Raw genomic sequence first — 23520 nt, 5'->3', positions numbered from 1 at the left:
TGTTTGTTTATTGATACAGTGTGGACAGGACCTTTCAGACCAATGAACCTAGCCCTAGCCTAATCACAAGACAACTTACAATGACTAATTAACCCACTATCTGGTAGGTCTTTGGACTGTAGGAGGAAACCGGAGCACCCGGAGGAAACCCACGCGGTCATGGGGACAACATACAATCTCCTTACAGGCAGTGGCAGGAATTGAACTTTGAACTTTGACCCCACAAACTGTAATAACGTCATGTCAACCGCCACGCTGGTGAGGCACCATGTGGTCCTATCAATCTGTTATTGACCCAGTAACACCACCATTCACCAACCCTTCACCATCGCGAACAGATCTCAGAAAATAGGCCATCCCATTCAGGCAGCAGGTTAGTTCTCAGTGATCGGGTGGATGCCTTTGTGGATGTTTGATCGAATTATTGTCCACTAGCCAAGTGATGAGAATATGTTCTGCTCCACCCACTCCTGGCACCAGCACTGCATTACTGAAGGACCCTGGGCTGTCTCGGGCTGGGTGACAGATGAGGCCCTTGTGTTCTCCCCTCTCCCACCTCCGTATTCTGGCTTCTTCCCCCTTCCTTTCCAGACCTGAAGAAGGGTCTCACCCCAAAATGTCAACTCTTTATTCCCTCCACAGATGCTGCCTGACCTGCTGAGTTCCTCCAGAATTTTGTGTGTGTTGCTCTGGATTCCCAGCACCTGCAGAATCTCTTGTGTTTATGAAGCCATATGATCAGAGCATTGTGTCCCTTCCAACCCCTGCAGCCATTAATAATCCCACTTGAACCCACTCGGGGGAGGGAGGGCTTCAAACTGAAGTTAAATGATGTTGCAAAAACAACATCAGAATAACGCACGAAATGCTGGAGGAACTCGACAGGTCACGCAGCATCTATGAAGGGGATAAACATTCAGGGTTTTGGGCTCAGACCCTTCAACAGACTTTTTTTGTCCCAGTTGTTCCGGGCAACCATATTCTGCAGGTCCTGTGCTAATGTTATTATTAATGTCACGAGGAGAGCATTTCCCACTGCAAACTGCTTAGTAAAACTCCGACATTCGTTCTCCAGGAAAGAGTTTCCACTTTGATGCGGCTGGATGTGGAACATCCATTGAGGGAACGGCCAGTTCGCCAGAAGAGATACACATTAACTCCACAGATGCTGAGATGGAATCACTTCAATCTGACCTACAAGTAAGGAGGAAGGGTGGGGGTGTTCCTATAATGTGTGTGTGTGTTTGTGGGGGGTAGAGTCCAAGACCAAGGGCACAACCTCAGAATAGAGGGCGGTCCTTTGGGATCAGAGAGGGGTTTCTATAGCCAGAGGCTGGTGAATCTGTTATAGTCGTACCCTGTTGCGGGTGCTCGCCATTTCAGATCTGCGATCTTGTGGATAGACGAGGTTTCAGATGCACACTGTTATGGGTGCACATTCCTACTTCTCTGGTCAAATCCCAGTGACTGATGCAGATTTTCGGAGTTCTGATAGCATCAACTTTCTTTGTGTGTAATTTATTTCTGGGACAACATGTTCTTCTGCACCATCTCCTGTCTGTGGACTGACAGCTCTTGCTGAGCATTGCTCCCATTGCACACACCCCAGTTCCACAACTCACAAACATCACCACAACATCACCTCACCATCACCGCCTCGCACACTCACATCAACTCACCCTCACACCCTCATACACCCTCATACACCCACACTCTCACACACACCTCACGCACCCCCACACACTCACACCCTCATACACCCCTCACACGCCCATACACCCACACTATCACACCCCACACCCACAAACCCTCACACCCCAAACTCCTACACCCCAAACCCCCAAATCCCCCACACCCCAAACCCCCAAACCCCTACACCCCCAAACCTCTACACACCCTACACCCCCACACCCCCAAATCCCCCACACCCCACACCCTCACACCTCTCACCCCCTCACACTCCCACCCCCAAACCCCAAACCCCTCACCCCCTCACACTCCCACCCCCAAACCCCAACCCCCTCACACCCTCACCCCCAAACCCCCAAACCCCAATCCTCACACCCTCATTCACCCCCATACACCCCCACACCCCCATACACCTGCACTATCACACCCCACACCCCCAAACCCCTACACACCCCACACCCCGAACCCTCACACCCCCACCCCCTCACACCCACACCCCCCAAAACCCCAAACCCCCCAAAACCCCAAACCCCTACACCCCAAACCCCCAAACCCCTACACACCCCACACCCCCACACCCCCAAATCCCCCACACCCCCCACACCCTCACACCCCTCACCCCCTCACACTCCCACCCCAAACCCCAAACCCCAACCCCCTCACACCCTCACCCCCAAAACCCCAAACCCCAATCCTCACACCCTCATTCACCCCCATACACCCCTCACACCCCCATACACCCGCACTATCACACCCCACACCCCCAAACCCCTACACCCCCCACAACCCCCAAACCCCTACACACCCCACACCCCAAACCCTCACACCCCCACCCCCAAACCCCAAACCCCCACCCCCTCACACCCACACCCCCAAAACCCCAAACCCCTATCCTCACACCCTCATACACCCACACTGTCACACACACCTCACGCACCCCACACCCTCACACCCTCATTCACCCCCATACACCCACACTATCACACCCCACACCCCCAAACCCCTACACCCCCCACAACCCCCAAACCCCTACACACCCCACACCCCAAACCCTCACACACCCACCCCCAAACCCCAAACCCCCACCCCCTCACACCCACACCCCCAAAACCCCAAACCCCTATCCTCACACCCTCATACACCCACACTGTCACACACACCTCACGCACCCCACACCCTCACACCCTCATTCACCCCCATACACCCACACTATCACACCCCACACCCCAAACCCCTACACCCCCTACACCCCCTACACCCCTACACCCCCTACACCCCTACACACCCCTACACACACCCACACCCCTACACACACCCACACCCCTCACACCCCCACACCCTCACACCCTCACACCCTCACACACCCATAAACCCACACTATCACACCCCACACCCACAAACCCTCACACCCCAAACCCCTACACCCCCACACCCCTAAATCCCTCACACCTCCACACCCTCACACCCCTCACCCCCTCACACCCCCAACCCCAAACCCCCACCCCTCACACCCTCACCCCCAAAACCCCAAACCCCCATCCTCACACCCTCATTCACCCCCATACACCCCTCACACCCCATACACCCACACTATCACACCCTACACCCCCCAAACCCCTACACCCCCCAAACTCCTACAACCCCCAAACCCCTACACACCCCACACCCCAAACCCTCACACCCCCACCCCCAAACCCCTACACCCCCAAACCCCTACACACCCACACCCCTACACCCTCACACCCCCAAATCCCCCACACCCCCCACACCCTCACACCCCTCACCCCCTCACACTCCCACCCCAAACCCCAAACCCCAACCCCCTCACACCCTCACCCCCAAAACCCCAAACCCCAATCCTCACACCCTCATTCACCCCCATACACTCCTCACACCCCCATACACCCGCACTATCACACCCCACACCCCCAAACCTCTACACCCCCCAAACCCCCACAACCCCCAAACCCCTACACACCCCACACCCCAAACCCTCACAACCCCACCCCCAAACCCCAAACCCCCACCCCCTCACACTCACACCCCCCAAAACCCCAAACCCCTATCCTCACACCCTCATACACCCACACTCGCACACACACCTCACGCACCCCCACACCCTCACACCCTCATTCACCCCCATACACCCACACTATCACACCCCACACCCCAAACCCCTACAACCCCTACACCCCCTACACCCCTACACACCCCTCACACCCCCACACCCTCACACCCTCACACGCCCATACACCCACACTATCACACGCCACACCCACAAACCCCCACACCCCAAACCCCTACACCCCAAACCCCTACACCCCACACCCCCAAATCCCTCACACCTCCACACCCTCACACCCCTCACCCCCTCACACCCCCACCCCCAACCCCAAACCCCCACCCCTCCCACCCTCACCCCCAAAACCCCAAACCCCCATCCTCACACCCTCATTCACCCCCATACACCCCTCACACCCCCATACACCCACACTATCACACCCTACACCCCCTAAACCCCTACAACCCCCAAACCCCTACACACCCCACACCCCCACCCCCTCACACCCCCACCCCCAAACCCCCACCCCCACACACCCACCCCCACACACCCACACCCTCCAAAACCCAAAACCCCCATCCTCACACCCTCATTCACCCCCATACACCCACACTATCACACCCTACACCACAAACCCCCAAACCCCTACACCCCTACACACCCCTACACCCCCACACCCCTCACACCCTCACTCCCTCACACTCTCATACACACCTCACACGCCCATACACCCACACTATCACACCCCACACCCACAAACCCTCACACCCCAAACCCCCAAACCCCTACACCTCTACACCCCCACACCCCCAAATCCCTCACACCTCCACACCCTCACACCCCTCACCCCCTCACACCCCCACCCCCAACCCCAAACCCCCACCCCTCACACCCTCACCCCCAAAACCCCAAACCCCCATCCTCACACCCTCATTCACCCCCATACACCCCTCACACCCCCATACGCCCACACTATCACACCCCACACCCACAAGCCCTCACACCCCAAACCCCCTAAACCCCTACACCCCCAAACCCCTACACCGCACACCCCCAAATCCCTCACACCTCCACACCCTCACACCCCTCACCCCCTCACACCCCCACCCCCAACCCCAAACCCCCACCCCTCACACCGTCACCCCCAAAACCCCAAACCCCCATCCTCACACCCTCATTCACCCCCATACACCCCTCACACCCCCATACACCCACACTATCACACCCTACACCCCCCAAACCCCTACAACCCCCAAACCCCTACACACCCCACACCCCCACCCCCAAACCCCAAACCCCCACCCCCTCACACCCACACCCCCCAAAACCCCCATCCTCACACCCCCATACACCCACAATCTCACACACACCTCACGCACCCCCACACCCTCACACCCTCATTCACCCCCATACACCCACACTATCACACCCCACACCCTCAAACCCTCACACCCCAAACCCCCACACCCCCAAATCCCTCACACCTCCACACCCTCACACCCCTCACCCCCTCACACCCCCACCCCCAACCCCAAACCCCCACCCTTCACACCCTCACCCCCAAAACCCCAAACCCCCATCCTCACACCCTCATTCACCCCCATACACCCCTCACACCCCCATACACCCACACTATCACACCCTACAACCCCCAAACCCCTACAACCCCCAAACCCCTACAACCCCCAAACCCCTACACACCCCACACCCCCAAACCCCCACCTCCTCACACCCACACCCCCCAAAACCCCCATCCTCACACCCCCATACACCCACAATCTCACACACACCTCACGCACCCCCACACCCTCACACCCTCATTCACCCCCATACACCCACACTATCACACCCCACACCCTCAAACCCTCACACCCCAAACCCCCAAACCCCTACACCCCCACACCCCCAAATCCCTCACACCTCCACACCCTCACACCCCTCACCCCCTCACACCCCCACCCCCAACCCCAAACCCCCACCCTTCACACCCTCACCCCCAAAACCCCAAACCCCCATCCTCACACCCTCATTCACCCCCATACACCCCTCACACCCCCATACACCCACACTATCATACCCTACAACCCCCAAACCCCTACAACCCCCAAACCCCTACACACCCCACACCCCCACACTCCCACCCCCTCACACCCCCACCCCAAACCCCAAACCCCCACCCTTCACACCCTCACCCCCAAAACCCCAAACCCCCATCCTCACACCCTCATTCACCCCCATACACCCCTCACACCCCCATACACCCACACTATCATACCCTACAACCCCCAAACCCCTACAACCCCCAAACCCCTACACACCCCACACCCCCACACTCCCACCCCCTCACACCCCCACCCCAAACCCCAAACCCCCACCCCCTCACACCCACACCCCCCAAAACCCAAAACCCCCATCCTCACACCCTCATACACCCACAATCTCACACACACCTCACGCACCCCCACACCCTCACACCCTCATTTACCCCCATACACCCACACTATCACACCCTGCACCCCTACACCCCCCAAACCCCTACACACCCCTACACACCCCTACACCCCCACACCCCTCACATTCCCATACACACCTCACACACCCATACACCCACACTATCACACCCCACACCCACAAACCCTCACACCCCAAACCCCAAACCCCTACACCCCCAAACCCCTACACATCCCCAAACCCCTACACATCCCCACACACCCCTACACCCCTCACACTCCCACACCCCTCACACCCCCACACCCTCACACCCTCATACACCCCTCACACGCCCATACACCCACACGATCACACCCCACACCCACAAACCCTCACACCCCTACACCCTCACACCCCTACACCCCCAAACCCCTACACACCCCACACCCCTACACCCCCACACCCCCAAACCCCCCACACCCCTCACACCCCCACACCCTCACACCCCTCACACCTCCACCCCCAAACCCCAAACCCCCACACCCTCACCCCCAAAACCCCAAACCCCCATCCTCACACCCTCATTCACCCCCATACACCCCTCACACCCCCATACACCCACACTATCACACCCTACACCCCCCAAACCCCTACACACCCCACACCCCAAACCCTCACACTCCCAACCCCAAACCCCCACCCCCTCACACGCACACCCCCCAAAACCCCAAACCCCCATCCTCACACCCTCATACACCCACACTCTCACACACACCTCACGCACCCCCACACCCTCACACCCTCATTCACCCCCATACACCCACACTATCACACTCTACACCCCAAACCCCCAAACCCCTACACCCCCCACACCCCTACACCCCCACACCCCTCACACCCCCACACCCTCACACCCTCATACACCCCTCACACACCCATACACCCACACTATCACACCCCACACCAATAAACCCTCACACCAACAAACCCTCACATCCCAAACCCCCAAACCCCTACACACCCCCAAACCCCCCACACCCCTAACACCCCCACACCCTCACACCCCCACACCCTCACACCCCTCACCCCCTCACACTCCCACCCCCAAACCCCAAACCCCCACCCCCTCACACCCTCACCCCCAAAACCCCAAACCCCCATCCTCACACCCTCATTCACCCCCATACACCCCTCACACCCCCATACACCCACACTATCACACCCCACACACCCCAAACCCCCACACCCCCCAAACCCCTACACACCCCACATCCCTACACCCCCACACTCCAAACCCTCACACCCTCACACCCCCACACTCCAAACCCTCACACCCTCACACCCACACCCCCAAAACCCCAAACCCCCATCCTCACACCCTCATACACCCACACTCTCACACACACCTCACGCACCCCCACACCCTCACGCCCTCATTCACCCCCATACACCCACACTATCACACCCCACACCCCAAACCCCCAAACCCCTACACCCCCCAAACCCCTACACCCCTACACCCCCACACCCCTCACGCCCCCACACCCTCACACCCCCACATCCTGACACCCTCACATCCCTCACACCTCACCCCCAAACCCCAAACCCCCACCCCCTCACACCCCACCCTCCAAACCCTAAACCCCCATCCTCACACCCCAAAACCCCTTACCCCCACCCTCCAAACCCTCCACACCCAAACTCCCACCCCTCACACCCCCATACACCCACACTATCACACCCCCATACACCCACACTATCACACCCCACACTCCCAAACCCTCACACCCCAAACCCCCAAACCCCTACACCCCCCAAACCCTACACCCCCAAACCCCTACACACCCCAAACCCCTACACACCTCACACCCCCAAACCCCTACACACCCCACACCCCTAAACCCCTACACACCCCACACCCCTAAACCCCTACACACTCCACACCCCTACATCCCCCACACCCCTACACCCCCTACACCCCTACACCCCCAAACCCCCACACCCTCACACCCCTCACACCCTCACACCCCTCACACTCTCACACCCCTCACACCCTCACACCCCACCCCTCCCACCCCCACCCCCTCACACCCCCACCCCCTCACACCCCCATCCCCTCACACCCTCACACCTCTCACACCTCACCCCCAAACCCCAAACCCCCACCCCCTCACACCCCTCACACCTCACCCCGAAACCCCCATCCCCTCACACCCCCAAAACCCCAAACCCCCATCCTCACACCCCCACCCCCTCACACCCCACTCCCTCACACCCTCACACCTCACCCCCCAAACCCCTCACCCCCACCCTCCAAACCCCCCAAACACCCAAACTCCCACTCCTCACACCCCCACACCCCTCACATCCTCACCCCAAACCCCCACACTCCCCACACCCCAAACCCCAAACCCCCACCTCCTCACACCCCTCACACCCCCACACCCCTCACACCCCCACCCCCTCACACCCTCACACCCCCACCCCCTCACACCCCTCACACCCCCACCCCCGCCAAACCCCCCACACCTCACACCCTCCTTTACTTTGAGGTCTCTAATCAATTCCAGTTCATTGTACAACACCTAATCCAGAATCACTGATCCCCAGTGAGCTCAACCACGAGCTGCTCTGAAAAACCGTCTCAAACGTATTCATGAAATTCCCCCTCTTGAAATCCAGCACCAACCTGATTTTCTCAATCTACCTGCTTATTGAAATCTCCCATGACTATTGTAACATTGCCCTTTTGGCATACATCTTCTAACCACCATTGTAATTTGTCGGCCACAGCTGTACTACTGTCTGGAGGTCTGTATACAACTCCCATCAGGGTCTTTTTAATCTTGCAGTCCCTTAGCTCTATCCACAAAGATTCAACATCTTCCAACCCTCTGTCACCTCTTTCTAATGATTTGATTTCATTATTATACCACCAGAGCCGTGCTCTCCCCCACCCCCCCCCACCCCCACCTGCCTGGCATTTTGATACAACGTGCCTTCAGATCCGGACACAGGGAGGAATTGAAACATGAGCAGAGGGAGCTAAAGGAGAAGATCAAGGAGGCTAAAGAGGAATACAGGAGAGAGCTGGAGAACTAGCTCGGGCAGAGTAGCACAGGGGAGGTGTGGAGAGACACAAAGAACATCACTGGCTTCAATCAGCCTAGCTGTAGAGCCTCTGAATGCAGCTAAGAATCAATTCTTCAATAGATTTGACAATTGTCCTCCTGTTTATCCCCATTCCGACCTCCCAGCACACTAATCCAGGTGCCGAGGCACCCAATGCCCCCTCTTCCTTCCTCCCGCTTCCGGTTCAACAAATGGATGAACGACATGGGCTACCAGTGTCTACACCCCCTCCTTCCCCTGCACCTCCCATCTCCATGTCCACATACCCACTGCTATCGTCCCGGTCTTCACCTCCCCCAGCCCCCATCTTCCACCAACTCCCCAGTCATCATGAACTCAGCTTCACTCCTGAGCAGGTGAGAGGGGCTCTGGGGAAACTCAGACATGGCAAAGCATTGGGACCGGACAGTGTGAACCCCAGGGTACTGAAGGAGTGTGCTGAGCAGCTGTGTGGAGTTCTGCAGCACATTTTCAATCTGAGTCTCGGCCTGGAAAGGGTCCTGACTGTGTGAAAAAATTCACATGTGGTTTCAGTACCCAAGAAGAGCCGAATGAAAATCTTGAATGACTACCGTCCAGTAGCCCTGATCTCACACATCATGAAGACCCTAGAGAGGCTGGTCCTGACTAACCTCTGACCCCTGGTCAGATCAGTCCTCGATCCCCTGCAGTTTGCCTACCAGGAGCACACTGGAATCAACGATGCTGTCACCTACCTGCTGAACAGAGCCTACTCCCTTTGGGATGAAAGGGCAGCGCTGTGAGGATTGTGTTTTCCGATTTCTCAACTGCCTTCAAGAGGAGAAGATGGCGGCGTGACGCAGCTCACAGCGGCCACTCCGGTGGTGATGTCTGTTATTTGTCAAGTAGGGTGCCGTGCACAATCCTGATTTGATGCAGACGGACATGGGAGCATGGAGGAACATCTGGTGAAACTTCCGAAATGCCTGCTTCGCTGCTGCTGCTGCTGTGTGATCCAGGATCTCCGGAGGGGAAGGCCCCGAGTCCTCGGCTTTGCTTGTTGCTTGGCGGCTGGGGCGGGGTTGAAGCGCTTGGCAGAGGATGGTGCTCAGTGTTGGAGGCTCGAAGTTTTCAGACGGACTCAGAGTCCGCTGCGGTACGGTGCTTCCAATGGTGCTGCATCGGCAAGTTTGCGGCGCTTGGAGGTTCATGGCAGGGAGAGTTTCTCCCTTCTACCGTCTGTGTGAGATGATAAGGCTATTGGGACTCAGCAATAGACAGGAGGATGAATACAGGCCCTAGTGGAGGACTTTGTCAGATGGTGGAAGCTAATTCATCTGCAGATCAATGTCAGTGAAACAAAAGAGATGGTAATGGATTTTAGGAAGACGGAGCCTGCATTGCTCCTTGTTAGTATTGATGGTGAGGACGTGAATGTGGTGAGGACCTGCAAGCGGTCCACCTGGATGTGGTGCACCTGGATGACAGGCTTGAGTGGAGCACCAACACAAAAGCTGTGTACAGGAAGAGCCACAGTCACCTCTACTTCCTGAGGAGACTGAGATCCTTTGGAGTTTGCAGGCCTCTCCTTCACATGTTCTACCAGTCTGTTATCACTAATACAGTCTTCTATGTGGTGGTGTGCTGGGGCAATGGTAGCAACACGGGTGATGCCAACAGGCTCAATAAACTAATTAGAAAGGCTGGTTCTGTTATAGGAGTCAAACTGGACACACTGGAGGCTGTGATAGAACAAAGGACCCTCCGGAAAATCCTGGCAATTCTGGACAATGTTTCTCACCCTCTGCATGCCACCTTGGCTGAACAGAGGAGCACTTTTAGTAATAGACTAAGACAACTGTACTGCTCCAAAGAGCGCTATATGAGATCATTCTTACCCTCGGCCATTAGGCTCTATAACAAGTTAACCTGTAGCTGGGAAGTGATCTTGTAATCTTTGACCTGTAAATCTATTACTTCTTATTTTTAAGGTAACTTATTGTTATCCTTTCTTGCTTCTCTTCTAATATTTGTATATCTGTGTACTTGTAATGCTTCTGGGACACTGTCATTTCCTTTGGGATCAATAAAGTATCTATCAATCTATCTATCTTTGGACATTAAGCTCCCAGCTATGATATAATCTTCTTTCAGCCACAATTCAGTGATACCCACAATGTCATACATACCAATCTGAAACTGTGCTACAAATTCATCGACCTTATTCTGTATACTGTGTGTATTCAAATATAACACCTTCAGTCCCGCATTCACTCTTCTGGATTTTGCCTGCCTTTTACATTGTGACCCATCCTGTTGACTGTAATTTTGCCCTGTCATCACCCTCTCCTTGCGAGGAGTCTCACTACAGATTGCCTTTCTCAACCAACTACCTCATCCTCAGCACTATCACTCCAGTTCCCATCCCCCTGCTGAATTGGTTTAAACCGCCCCCCCCCGGAACAACTCTTGCAAACCTGCCTGCAAGGCTATTGGTCCCCCTCGGGTGTGTGCAAGTCATAAAGTTCCCCAAAAGAGATCCCAATGATCCGTAACTCTGAACCCTTGCCCCCTGCACCAATTCCTCAGCCATTCATTCATCTGCCAACTCATCCCATTCTTACCCTTCCTGGCACTTGGCACGGGCAGCAATCCAGAGATGACTACCCTGGAGGTCCTGCGTTTCAGCTTTCACCTAGCTCCGTAAGCTCTCTTCAGGACCTCCTCACCTCGTCTGTTCTTTGTCATTGCTACCAATATGCACCAAGAATTCTGCTGCTCATCCTTCCCCCCTCCCCCTTTGGAACGCTATGGACCCGATCCAAGTTATCTTTGACCTTGGCACCTGGGAGGCAACATATCGTCTGTGTCTCTCTTAATACGCCCACAGAATCTCGTCTCTGTTCCTTGATCTCGTATCACCACTACAGTCATCTTCACCTCTCTTCTCTTCTGAGCCAGTGCCAGAGACCTGGTCAGTGTGGCTCCCCTTCCCACAACCCGGTAGGTCATCACCCTCAATGGTATCCAAAGTTGTATACTGAGGGGAACGGCCGCAGGATTAATCTGTATTGGTTGTGCATATCCCCTACTTCTCCTAACGATCTCCCAGTTGCCTTCCTCCTGTGACCTGGGGGTGACTACCTCCCTGTAGCTCCTGTCTCTCACCTCCTCGTTCTCCTGTATGAGTCAGAGTCATCGAGCAGCAGCTCTAGTTCCTTAATAAGTTCTCTCAGGAGCTTCGACTCTTCCCACATCTCTCCCAGAGTACAAAGCACTGCCCCGAAGCCATTCTCACTACACTACTCTGCCCTAACAGACAAGGTATGAGCTACTAGGAATGAAAGGAAAAACCTACCAGATACTTCACCTCACCCGAGCCTGGTGAATCAAAGCCACTCCAACCCTGACCTGCTCACCACAATGACTGCTCCAAGACTACCCTATGCTATCATTTTCCGGTTCGGAAGGAAAGATTTATAAGGGGCCTGAGGAACAAGATTTTCACACAGAGGGTGATGGGTGTGTGGAATGAGGAGGTGGTCATTTAAAAGACATTGGAAGGTAGACAGCAAGGAAAGGTTTAGCGAGAGATGGACCAAATGTGGGCAAATGGGAGTAAGTCAGGCGGACATCTTGTTGCCATGGATGAGATGGGGCAAAGGGCCAGTTCTGTGCCGTTTGACCCCGTGACATTCGCAGTCCTGTACCGTTTGACCCTGGGACATTCCCAGTCCTGTGGTGTTTGACCCTGCGACGTTCCCAGTCTTGTGATGTTTGACCCTGCGACGTTCCCAGTCCTGTGATGTTTGACCCTGCGACGTTCCCAGTCCTGTGATGTTTGACCCTGCGACGTTCCCAGTCCTGTGATGTTTGACCCTGCCACATTCCCAGTCTGGCACTGTTCGACCCTGTGACATTCCCAGTCCTGTGCCGTTTGACCCTGCGACGTTCCCAGTCCTGTACCGTTTGACCCTGCGACATTCCCAGTCCTGTGCAGTTTGACCCTGCAACATTCCCAGTCCTAAGGTGTTCGACCCTGCGACGTTCCCAGTCGTGTGGTGTTTGACCCGGCAACGTTCCCAGTCCTGCGCCATTTGACCCTGCCACATTCCTAGTCCTGCTCTGTTTGACCCTGCGACATTCCCAGTCCTGTGCCGTTTGACCCTGTGACATTCCCAGTCGTGTGGTGTTTGACCCGGCAACGTTCCCAGTCCTGTGGTGTTTGACACTGCGACGTTCCCAGTCCTGTGCAGTTTGACCCTGTGGCATTCCCAGTCCTGCGCCGTTTGACCCTGTGACATTCCCAGTCCTGTGGTGTTTGACCCTGCGACGTTCCCAGTCCTGTGATGTTCGACCCTGTGACATTCCCAGTCCTGTGTCGTTTGACCCTGCAACGTTCCCAGTCCTGTGCCGTTTGACCCTGTGACATTCCCAGTCCTGTGGTGTTTGACCCTGTGACATTCCCAGTCCTGTGGTGTTTGACCCTGTGACATTCCCAGTCCTGTGGTTTTTGACCCTGCCACATTCCCAGTCCTGTGGTTTTTGACCCTGCCACATTCCCAGTCCTGTGCCGTTCGACCCTGTGACATTCCCAGTCCTGCGCCATTTGACCCTGTGACATTCCCAGTCCTGCGCCATTTGACCCTGTGACATTCCCAGTCCTGTGGTGTTTGACCCTGCCACATTCCCAGTCCTGTGGTGTTTGACCCTGGGACGTTCCCAGTCCTGTGGTGTTTGACCCTGTGACGTTCCCAGTCCTGGACCGTTTGACCCTGCGACGTTCCCAGTCCTGTGGTGTTTGACCCTGTGACATTCCCAGTCCTGTGGTGTTTGACCCTGTGATATTCCCAGTCCTGTGCCGTTTGACCCTGCGACGTTCCCAGTCCTGTGGTGTTTGACCCTGCGACATTCCCAGTCCTGTGGTGTTTGACCCTGTGACGTTCCCAGTCCTGGACCGTTTGACCCTGCGACGTTCCCAGTCCTGTGGTGTTTGACCCTGTGACATTCCCAGTCCTGTGGTGTTTGACCCTGTGACGTTCCCAGTCCTGTGGTGTTTGACTCTGAGACGTTCCCAGTCCTGTGATGTTTGACCCTGTGATGTTCCCAGTCCTGTGCCGTTTGACCCTGCGACGTTCCCAGTCCTGTGATGTTTGACCCTGTGACGTTCCCAGTCCTGTGGTGTTTGACCCTGTGACGTTCCCAGTCCTGTGGTGTTTGACCCTGCCACATTCCCAGTCCTGCGCCGTTTGACCCTGCCACATTCCCAGTCCTGCGCCGTTTGACCCTGTGACATTCCCAGTCCTGCGCCATTTGACCCTGCGACGTTCCCATTCCTGTGCCGTTTGACCCTGCCACATTCCCAGTCCTGTGATGTTTGACCCTGCGACGTTCCCAGTCCTGTGGTGTTTGACCCTGCGTCGTTCCCAGTCCTGTGCCGTTTGACCCTGCGACGTTCCCAGTCCTGTGGTGTTTGACTCTGAGACGTTCCCAGTCCTGTGGTTTTTGATCCTGTGACGTTCCCAGTCCTGTGGTGTTTGACCCTGTGACGTTCCCAGTCCTGGGCCGTTTGACCCTGCCACATTCCCAGTCCTGCGCCGTTTGACCCTGTGACATTCCCAGTCCTGCGCCATTTGACCCTGCGACGTTCCCATTCCTGTGCCGTTTGACCCTGCCACATTCCCAGTCCTGTGGTGTTTGACCCTGCGACGTTCCCAGTCCTGTGCTGTTTGACCCTGTGACATTCCCAGTCCTGTGATGTTTGACCCTGCGACGTTCCCAGTCCTGTGGTGTTTGACCCTGCGTCGTTCCCAGTCCTGTGGTGTTTGACCCTGTGATGTTCCCAGTCCTGGGCCGTTTGACCCTGTGACGTTCCCAGTCCTGTGCCGTTTGACCCTGCGACGTTCCCAGTCCTGTGGTGTTTGACCCTGCAACATTCCCAGTTCTGTGCCGTTTGACCCTGCGACGTTCCCAGTCCTGTGGTGTTTGACCCTGCCACATTCCCAGTCCTGTGGTGTTTGACCCTGCGTCGTTCCCAGTCCTGTGCCGTTTGACCCTGTGACGTTCCCAGTCCTGTGGTGTTTGACCCTGTGATGTTTGACCCTGTGACGTTCCCAGTCCTGTGGTGTTTGACCCTGTGACGTTCCCAGTCCTGGGCCGTTTGACCCTGCGACGTTCCCAGTCCTGTGATGTTTGACCCTGTGACATTCCCAGTCCTGTGGTGTTTGACCCTGTGACATTCCCAGTCCTGGGCCGTTTGACCCTGCGACATTCCCAGTCCTGGGCCGTTTGACCCTGCGACGTTTGCAGTCCTGTGATGTTTGACCCTGTGACGTTCCCAGTCCTGTGCCATTTGACCCTGTGACATTCCCAGTCTGCCATTTGACCCTGTGACATTCCCAGTCCTTTACCGTTTGACCCTGCGATGTTCCCAGCGCTGTGGTGTTTGACGCTGCGACATTCCCAGTCCTTTGCCGTTTGACCCTGCGACATTCCCAGTCCTGGGATGCAGCCAGAGGGTTGGAGGTTGTTTGTTCTATTGTGTGTGAATGCCCGCAAGAAGTTGAATCTCAGTGTTGTATGTGGTGACACATAGGTACTTTGATAATAAAGTTAACTTTGAACTTTGCATGAACACACGGTGTCTCCTCCTGTGAGGGTGACTCTTTTGGGCCCCGTATCTCTAAAAAGATGTGTTGGCATTGAAGAAAGTCCAGACGAGGTTTGCAAGGATGATTCTGGGAATGAAGGGATTAGTGTATGAGGAGTATTTGGCAGCTTTGGGCCTGTACTCACTGGAATTTAGAAGAATGCCTGGGGATCTCATTGAAACCTACTGAATGTTGAAAGGACTAGATAGGGTGGATGTGGAGAGGAAGTTTCCTATGGTGGGGTATCCAGAACTAGAGAGCACAGCCTGAAAATTGAGTGGCGACCTTTTAGAACGGAGGTAAGGAGAATTTTTTTTGCCAGAGAGTAGTGAATCTGTGGAATGCTCAGCCACAGACTGCAGTGGAGGCCAAGCTTGTGGGTATATTTAAAGTGGAAGTTGATAGTTTCCTGATCAGTCAGGGCATCAAAGGATATGGTGAGAAGGCAGGTGAATGGGGTTGAGTGGGATCTGGGATCAGCCATGATGGAATAGCAGAGCAAACTCAATGGGCTGAGTGGCATAGTCTTATGCTGTTATGGTCTTTCCATTTCTTTCAGTCTGGATCTGGAGGTAAAGTCTGAAAATTGGAACTTCATCCATGGGGAAAGAGTGTGATCATGTGGGAAAACAGATGGGCGTCAGCATGCCGAATGGTCTCACCCTGGCCCTGTTCTTCTGGCAGGATTGGGAGCCGCAGAGGAATCAGGCTCCTTCCACAGGGCATGGTTCCCGACGTGAAGTCTATCCACTCTCCCATTGATTCAGGAATCATGTCTCTCTCCACAGAATTTTATCCTTTCCAAAGACAATGAACGAAGAGGACACGAAGAAGGGGATTGCAGCTGCTTTTCAGATGTGGAGTAGTATTTCTCCTTTCAATTTTACTGAGGTTCCTCCTGATGTCAGGTCTGATATTCAAATAGGTGAGTTCACTTTGGTCAAAGGGAAGTTGTAAAGGTATTTACCACACTTCAGCAAATTAATCAAACCAGTTCAACTCTCTTCAGCTAATCACATTTCCCTCCCCTCCAACACTCCTCAACCCCATTCCCCTTGACCCAACTCTCCTCATCACCACTCCCCTGCCCCTCCTCCCCATTCCCCTCCCTTTCCCTCTATTCCCCTCCTCCCCATTCCCCTCCTCTTCCCTCTAGTCCCCTCCTCCTCACTCTTCTCCCCTCTTCCCCACTCCACCCTTCTCCACTCCCCACACCATCCCCTCCTTCGCACTCTTCTCCCTCCACATTCCCCTCATCCTCACTCCCCTTCCTCCTTCTCCCCACTCCCCTCCTTGCTCTCCTCACCTGACTCCTCTGCACATCCCCACTCCCCATTCCCCTGCTCATTACCTTCCTCCCCACTCCCCTCTCCCCTCTCCCCTCCCTACTTCCCTCCTCCCCACTCTCCTCCGCATTCCCCTGCTCATTCCCCTCCTCCCACTCTTCTCCTGTCCTCACTCCCCTTCTCCCCACTCTCCTCCTTGCCACTCCTCACCCGACTTCTCTCCTCCCCACTCCCAATTCCACAACCATCCCCATCCCAATCCTCTCCCTATTACCCTCACCATTACCCTCCCCACTCCACTCCCCTCCCTTCCACTCCCCTCCACAACTCTCCCCCTCCCACTCCTACCCTCCCCATCCCCCTTGCCCCTCCCTGACTCCTCTCCCCTCTCCGATCCCACTCCCCCACTCCTTTTGCCTCTTCCCCAACTTCTCTCCCCTCTCCTTTTCCCCTCCCCACTTCTCTCCCCTCCTCACTCCTCTCCAATCTGCTTCCCCTTTGCCCCTGCCCTCACTCCTCACCCCCTCCATTCCCCTTTACCTGCTCCCCCCCACTACTCCCTTCTCCCTTCCCCTCCCGTCCTCTCCCCTCTCCCTTTCCCCTTCTCCCTCCCCCCTTCTCCCTCCCCTTACCTCACTCCTCTTCCTTCCCCTCCCCTCCCCTCCTCTCCCCTCTATGTTCCCCCTCCCACCCACTCCTCTCCCCTCTCCCTTCCCCTTCCCCTCCCCTTACCTCCCTCCTCTCCCTTCCCCATCCCCCCACTACTCTCACCTATCCCTTTCCCCTCCCCAATCCCTCTCCGCTCTCTTCCCCTTCCCCCATGCTTCTCCCCCTCCCTTCCCCTTTCCCCCAACTCCTCTCTCCTCTCCCTCCCCACTCCTCTGCCCTCTCTCCTCTCCCTTACTCCTCACCTACTCCTCTCCCCTCTCCCTTTCCCCTTCTTCCTCCCCACTCCTCTGCTTTCTCTCCTCTCCCTTATTCCTCACCCACTCCTTTCCCCTCTCCCTTGGGAGCTTAGCACACAAGATATACTTTATGTCGAAAGGACAGGCAGGAAGGTGTAGGCGGTGGTGTGGCTCTGCTGGGAAGAGATTAAATAAGACATAGGAGTATAATTAGGCCATTTGGCCCATCGAGTCTGCTCTGCCATTCAATCATGGCTGATCCTTCTTTTCCCTCCTCAGCCCCACTCCCAGCCTTCTCCCCGTAATCTTTGATGCCGTGGCCAATCAAGAACCTATCAATCTCTACTTGAAGTACACCCAACGACCTGGCCTCCACAGCTGCCTGTGGTAACAAATTCCACAAATTCACCACCATCTGGTTAACGAATGTTCTTGTACATCAGTCACTGAAAGCAGGCATGCAAGTACAGCAGGCAGTGAAGAAAGCTAATGGCATGCTGGCCTTCATAACAAGGGGAATTGAGTATAGGAGCAAAGAGGTCCTTCTGCAGCTGTACAGGGCCCTGGTGAGACCACACCTGGAGTCCTGTGTGCAGTTTTGGTCTCCAAATTTGAGGAAGGACATTCTTGCTATTGAGGGAGTGCAGCATAGGTTCACAATGTTAATTCCTGGGATGGCGGGACTGTCATATGTCGAAAGATTGGAGCGACTGGGCTTGTATACTCTGGAATTTAGAAGGCTGAGAGGGGATCTTATTGAAACATGTAAGATTATTAAGGGATTGGACACGCTGCAGGCAGGAAATATGTTCCCGCTGATGGGTGAGTCCAGAACCAGAGGCCACAGTTTAAGAATAAGGGGTAGGCCATTTAGAACGGAGTTGAGGAAAAACTTTTTCACCCAGAGAGTGGTGGATATATGGAATGCTCTGCCCCAGAAGGCTGTGGAGGCCAAGTCTCTGGATGCTTTCAAGAAAGAGATGGATAGAGCTCTTAAAGATAGCGGAATCAAAGGTTATGGGGATAAGGCAGGAACTGGTTACTGATTGTGGATGATCAGCCATGATCACAGTGAATGGCGGTGCTGGCTCGAAGGGCCGAATGACCTACTTCTGCACCTATTGTCTATTGTTAATTGAAATTTCTCTGCATCTCTGTTTTGAATGGACACCCCTCTATCCTGAGGCTGTGCCCTCTTGTCCTAAAATAAGTCACAGTCAGCATGGATTTTGTAAAAGGAAGTCTTGCCTGACAAATCTATTAGAGTTTTTCGAGCAAGTAACAAGCAGAGTGGGCAAAGGAGAGAGAGTGGATTTTCAGAAGGCATTTGATAAAGGGCTACACATGAGGCTGCTTAACAAGATCAAATCCAATGGTGTTGCAGAAAAGATACTGGTATTGATAGCGGAATGGCTGACAGGAGGCAGCCAGTGGGAGTAAAAGGGCCCTTTTCTGGTTGGCTGCCAGTGACTAGTGGTGTTCCTCAGGGGTCAGTATTGGGGCCGCTACTTTTCACATTGTTTGTCAATGATTTAGACAATAGAATTGATGTCTTTGTGGCAAAGTTTGCAGATGATATGAAGATAGGTGGAGGGGTAGGTAGTGCTGAGGAAGCAATGCGATTGCAGCAGGACTGAGACAAATTGGAAGAATGGGCAAAAAAAGTGCAGAAATTGTCATTGAAAATGATGCTTTTTGTTATGTTTGTACTGACCGAAATAAATTTCATTCATTCATTCATACAGATGGAATACAGTGTTGGGAAATGCATGATAATGCATTTGGTAAAAGGAACAATAGAGCAGACTATTATCAAAATAGGGAGAAGGTTCAAACTTCAGAGGTACAGAGGGACTTGGGAGTTTGCAAGACTCCCAGAGTTTAATTTACAGATTGAGTCTGTGGTAAAGAAGGCAAATGCAATGTTGGCATTTATTTCAAGGGGAATAGAATATAAAAACAAGGAGATAATGCTGAAGCTTTATCAGACACTAGTCAGGCTGCATGTGGAGTATTGTCAAAAGTTTTAGGCCCCATATCTCAGAAAGGATGTGTTGGAGAGAATTCAGAGGAGGTTCACAAGGATGATTCCAGCACTGAAGGGGTTAACATATGAGGAGTGTTTGGCAGCTTTGGGCCTGTACTCACTGGAATTTAGAAGAACTGAAACCTACTGAATGTTGAAAGGACTAGATAGGGTGGATGTGGAGAGGATGTTTCCTCTGGTGGGGGCATCGAGAACTAGAGGGCACAGCCTCAAAATTGAGGGGTGACCTTTTAGAACAGAGGTCAGGAGGAATTTTTTTTTAGCCAGAGAGTAGTGAATCTATGGAATGCTCTGCCACAGACTGCAGTGGAGGCCAAGTCCATGGGTATATTTAAAGCAGAAGTTGATAATTTCCTGACTGGTCAGGACATCAAAGGATGTGGCGAGAAGGCCGGTGTGTGGGGTTGAGTGGGATCCAGGATCAGCCATGATGGAATGGTGGAGCCGATTCAATGGGCTGATTGGCCTCATTCTGCTCCTATATCTTAATTTCTTATGGCCTTCCCCCACCCCCACCCCCTCCCCTTCCCTTCCTTGTCCCCTCCCTCACCACTCACCCCCACCCTGCCCCCCTCCCCACCCCCCTCCCCATCCCTCACTCTCCACCCCTCACTCCCACCCTGCCCCCTCCCCACCCCTCTCCTTACTCCATCGCCTCCCCCTCCCTTTCTCTTCCATCTCCCCTCCCCCACTCTCTTCCTCCTTCCTCTTCCCCATCTCCTCTCCTCCTCCCTTCCCACTCCTCTTCTCCTCTCCTCTCTTTTCCCCTTCTCCACCCCATTCCTCTCCTTTTCCCCTCTCCTCCCCTCCCCTTCCTTCTCCCCTCCCCATCCCATTTCCCCCACTCCTTCCCCTTCCCGTCCCATTTCTCTTTCCCGTCCCCACGCTCTCATGTACCCCTCTCCCAACCTCTCTCCCTGATGGTGTTCCCTAATTAGATGACATTAACACTGTCATCTGCTTTTACAGGATTTTATTCCATAAATCACACGGACTGCCTGCAGATTCCTTCGCATCCTTGTTTTGATGGAATAACGGGAGAATTGGCACATGCTTTCTTCCCAACCAATGGTGAAATCCATTTTGATGACTATGAGCACTGGATATTGGGGAAAACCCGTTTCAGCTGGAAGAAAGGTGAGTCTGTGACATTGCAGATGTTCTGAAATGCTTCCTGTCGCACTTCGCTAGTGAATTCAGCTCTGGTGTTCACTGTGTCGGTGAGAGCTACTGAGGTTCTGGTCACTGTGTTGGTGAGAGTTACTAACTCATTAGAAATTTAGACAGGAACATGGATGGTAGGGCTGTGGAGGGCTAAGGTCTGGGTGCTGGTTGATGGGATGACAGAGTAACAGTTTGGCATGGATTGGACAGGCCGAGGAGCATGTATCTGACTCTACAGTATGTTTAATCATCAGTTTGTTGTTACTTGTTCAGATGTAATTAATAAACAACCACTATGATGTTGACGGCCTCAGTCAAGGAATGCAGCCTTTCTATAGATTGTCTGGAACGATAACATCGAGCCATTTAAAGTTGCTGACCCTCTCCACCTTGCGTCACAGATGTGGGTGTCACTGGGGGTGGAGGTGGGTTTAATTCCCATCCCCAGGTCTTCGCTGTGGGTTTGGAGTCCCGTGTTGGTGGGGGAGAGAACGGGTGATTTCCTTAAGGAGGAATGAAATAGAAAAGTTTCTGATAATCTATTGGGTTTGTAATTTCCTTATTGATGCTAGTCTTTTGATAACAAAGTATTTACATAAAACAGAATTAATTAACTGTTGATATTTAATTAATTAATTAACTGAATTCAACTTCCCCAGTGGCTGTGACAGGATTCGAACTGGTACCTGTGTGGAACCGGTCCAGGCCCTGGATGGCTGTGTTACTGAGCAGTGACATTGCGTGGGAATCTAAAGCTCCTGGGAGCAAGGGTGCGGCGTCAGCTTGGCGCTCGGAGCCCGTGTTCTCAGACACTGACTGGCGGTGTGACTGTGATCTGTGTTGCAGTGGTGTGGCTGACTGACCTGGTGCACGTGGCTGCCCACGAGATCGGACACAGCCTCGGTCTAATGCACTCACAGAATCCGAATGCGATTATGAACAGAAATGCCACTCTGCTGGGAAAGGACCAAATCACCCAGGATGACATGTGGGGCATCTGGAGACTTTACGGTGAGACGATGCTCCATTGGGTGAGGGTGATGAGGTTTCATTCTGTTTGTAGGGCCCGAGGTAGCTGGCCACTCCTTCTACAATCTCCTCTTCTCCTCGCCGATGGTCTCTGGGCTCCCGGCACTGCCCCAGTATCAAATGGTTATGAGCCAGATACAAATTCCCGTTTCTTACATCACTTTCATTTATATTATTTGCTTAGTGTGCCCCACAGTATCAAGCCATTTTCGCCCGACGAGCCTGCACCAAATACACCCATATGTCTCTGGGATGTGGGAAGAAACTGGAGCACCCAGAGACACGGGCAGAATGTACAAACTCCTTACTGACAGCGTGGGAATTGTACCCGGGCCCCCACCATCATCACGTCACACTACCATACTCCACTCTGTTCTTCATCCTTGTGAAGGGAAAACCCTGAGGCCAAGGAGTTTATTTCTTTGGCAATGACCTCTGGAGGCAGGGATTTGGGATTGTAATTCAAAGCTCTGGATCCACCCAAAATTTCCCAAAACTCCCCGTCCTCACTGCCCAGCTGCTGGAGAGGAGAGAGTAGGACAGGTCTCTGCACTGTGGAGAAACAAACGCAACACACTGGGCATCACTGATGTGGGGTTCAGCAGAAATGTCCGTCTCCAAAGATTGGCAAAGATGTGAAGCTGCTTCTCATGAGGGGAATTTAAGTCCTAGAGTGCAGGACCCTTGACCCACAACATCCATGCCTACTGCAAGAATCTGCGGAGAGCTGTGGGCATTACAGACCAAGCTCCCCTCCATAGATTCTGTCGACACTTCTCACTGTCTCGGTAAAGCAGCCAGCATAACCCACCCCAGACACTCTCTTTTTTCCACTCTTCCACCGTTCAGAAGATAACAAAAGCCCGAAAGCTCACATTACCAGGCTCAAGGCCAGCTTCTGCCCCACTGTTACCACACCTGAATGAGCCCCTACTATGAGTTTGTTTCTTGGCCTCTCGTTCTACCTGGTTATGGTCTGTCTAAAATTCTCTTAAACACCACCAAGCAATGTGATTCCACTCTGTACTCTGATCACCCATTCGAGGCACCTATCACTCTCTGTGTAAAAACACTTGACCCTCACGTCACCTTTAATCTTCCCCCACACTCCACCTTAAAAGTATGTCCTCTGGTGTTTGACATTTCTACCCTGGGGAAAAGATTC

The 23520-nt window shown here is 54.1% G+C and overlaps 1 protein-coding gene across 1 annotated transcript in view; it reads left to right on the top strand.

The window, feature by feature from the left end:
• mmp23ba (matrix metallopeptidase 23ba) overlaps positions 1–23520 on the top strand; it is a 40470-nt gene that overhangs the window by 1276 nt on the left and 15674 nt on the right. The window contains exons 2-5 of the mRNA XM_063033245.1: positions 1076–1200; positions 16713–16849; positions 21132–21299; positions 22173–22337. Of these exons, the coding sequence (XP_062889315.1) occupies positions 1076–1200; positions 16713–16849; positions 21132–21299; positions 22173–22337 (595 nt within the window). The remainder of the gene's footprint in view (positions 1–1075; positions 1201–16712; positions 16850–21131; positions 21300–22172; positions 22338–23520) is intronic.

Source organism: Mobula hypostoma, chromosome 25 (assembly GCF_963921235.1).
Source record: "Mobula hypostoma chromosome 25, sMobHyp1.1, whole genome shotgun sequence".
Taxonomy (NCBI): Eukaryota; Metazoa; Chordata; class Chondrichthyes; order Myliobatiformes; family Myliobatidae; genus Mobula; species Mobula hypostoma.
This window is presented reverse-complemented; position numbering and strand designations above follow the sequence as displayed.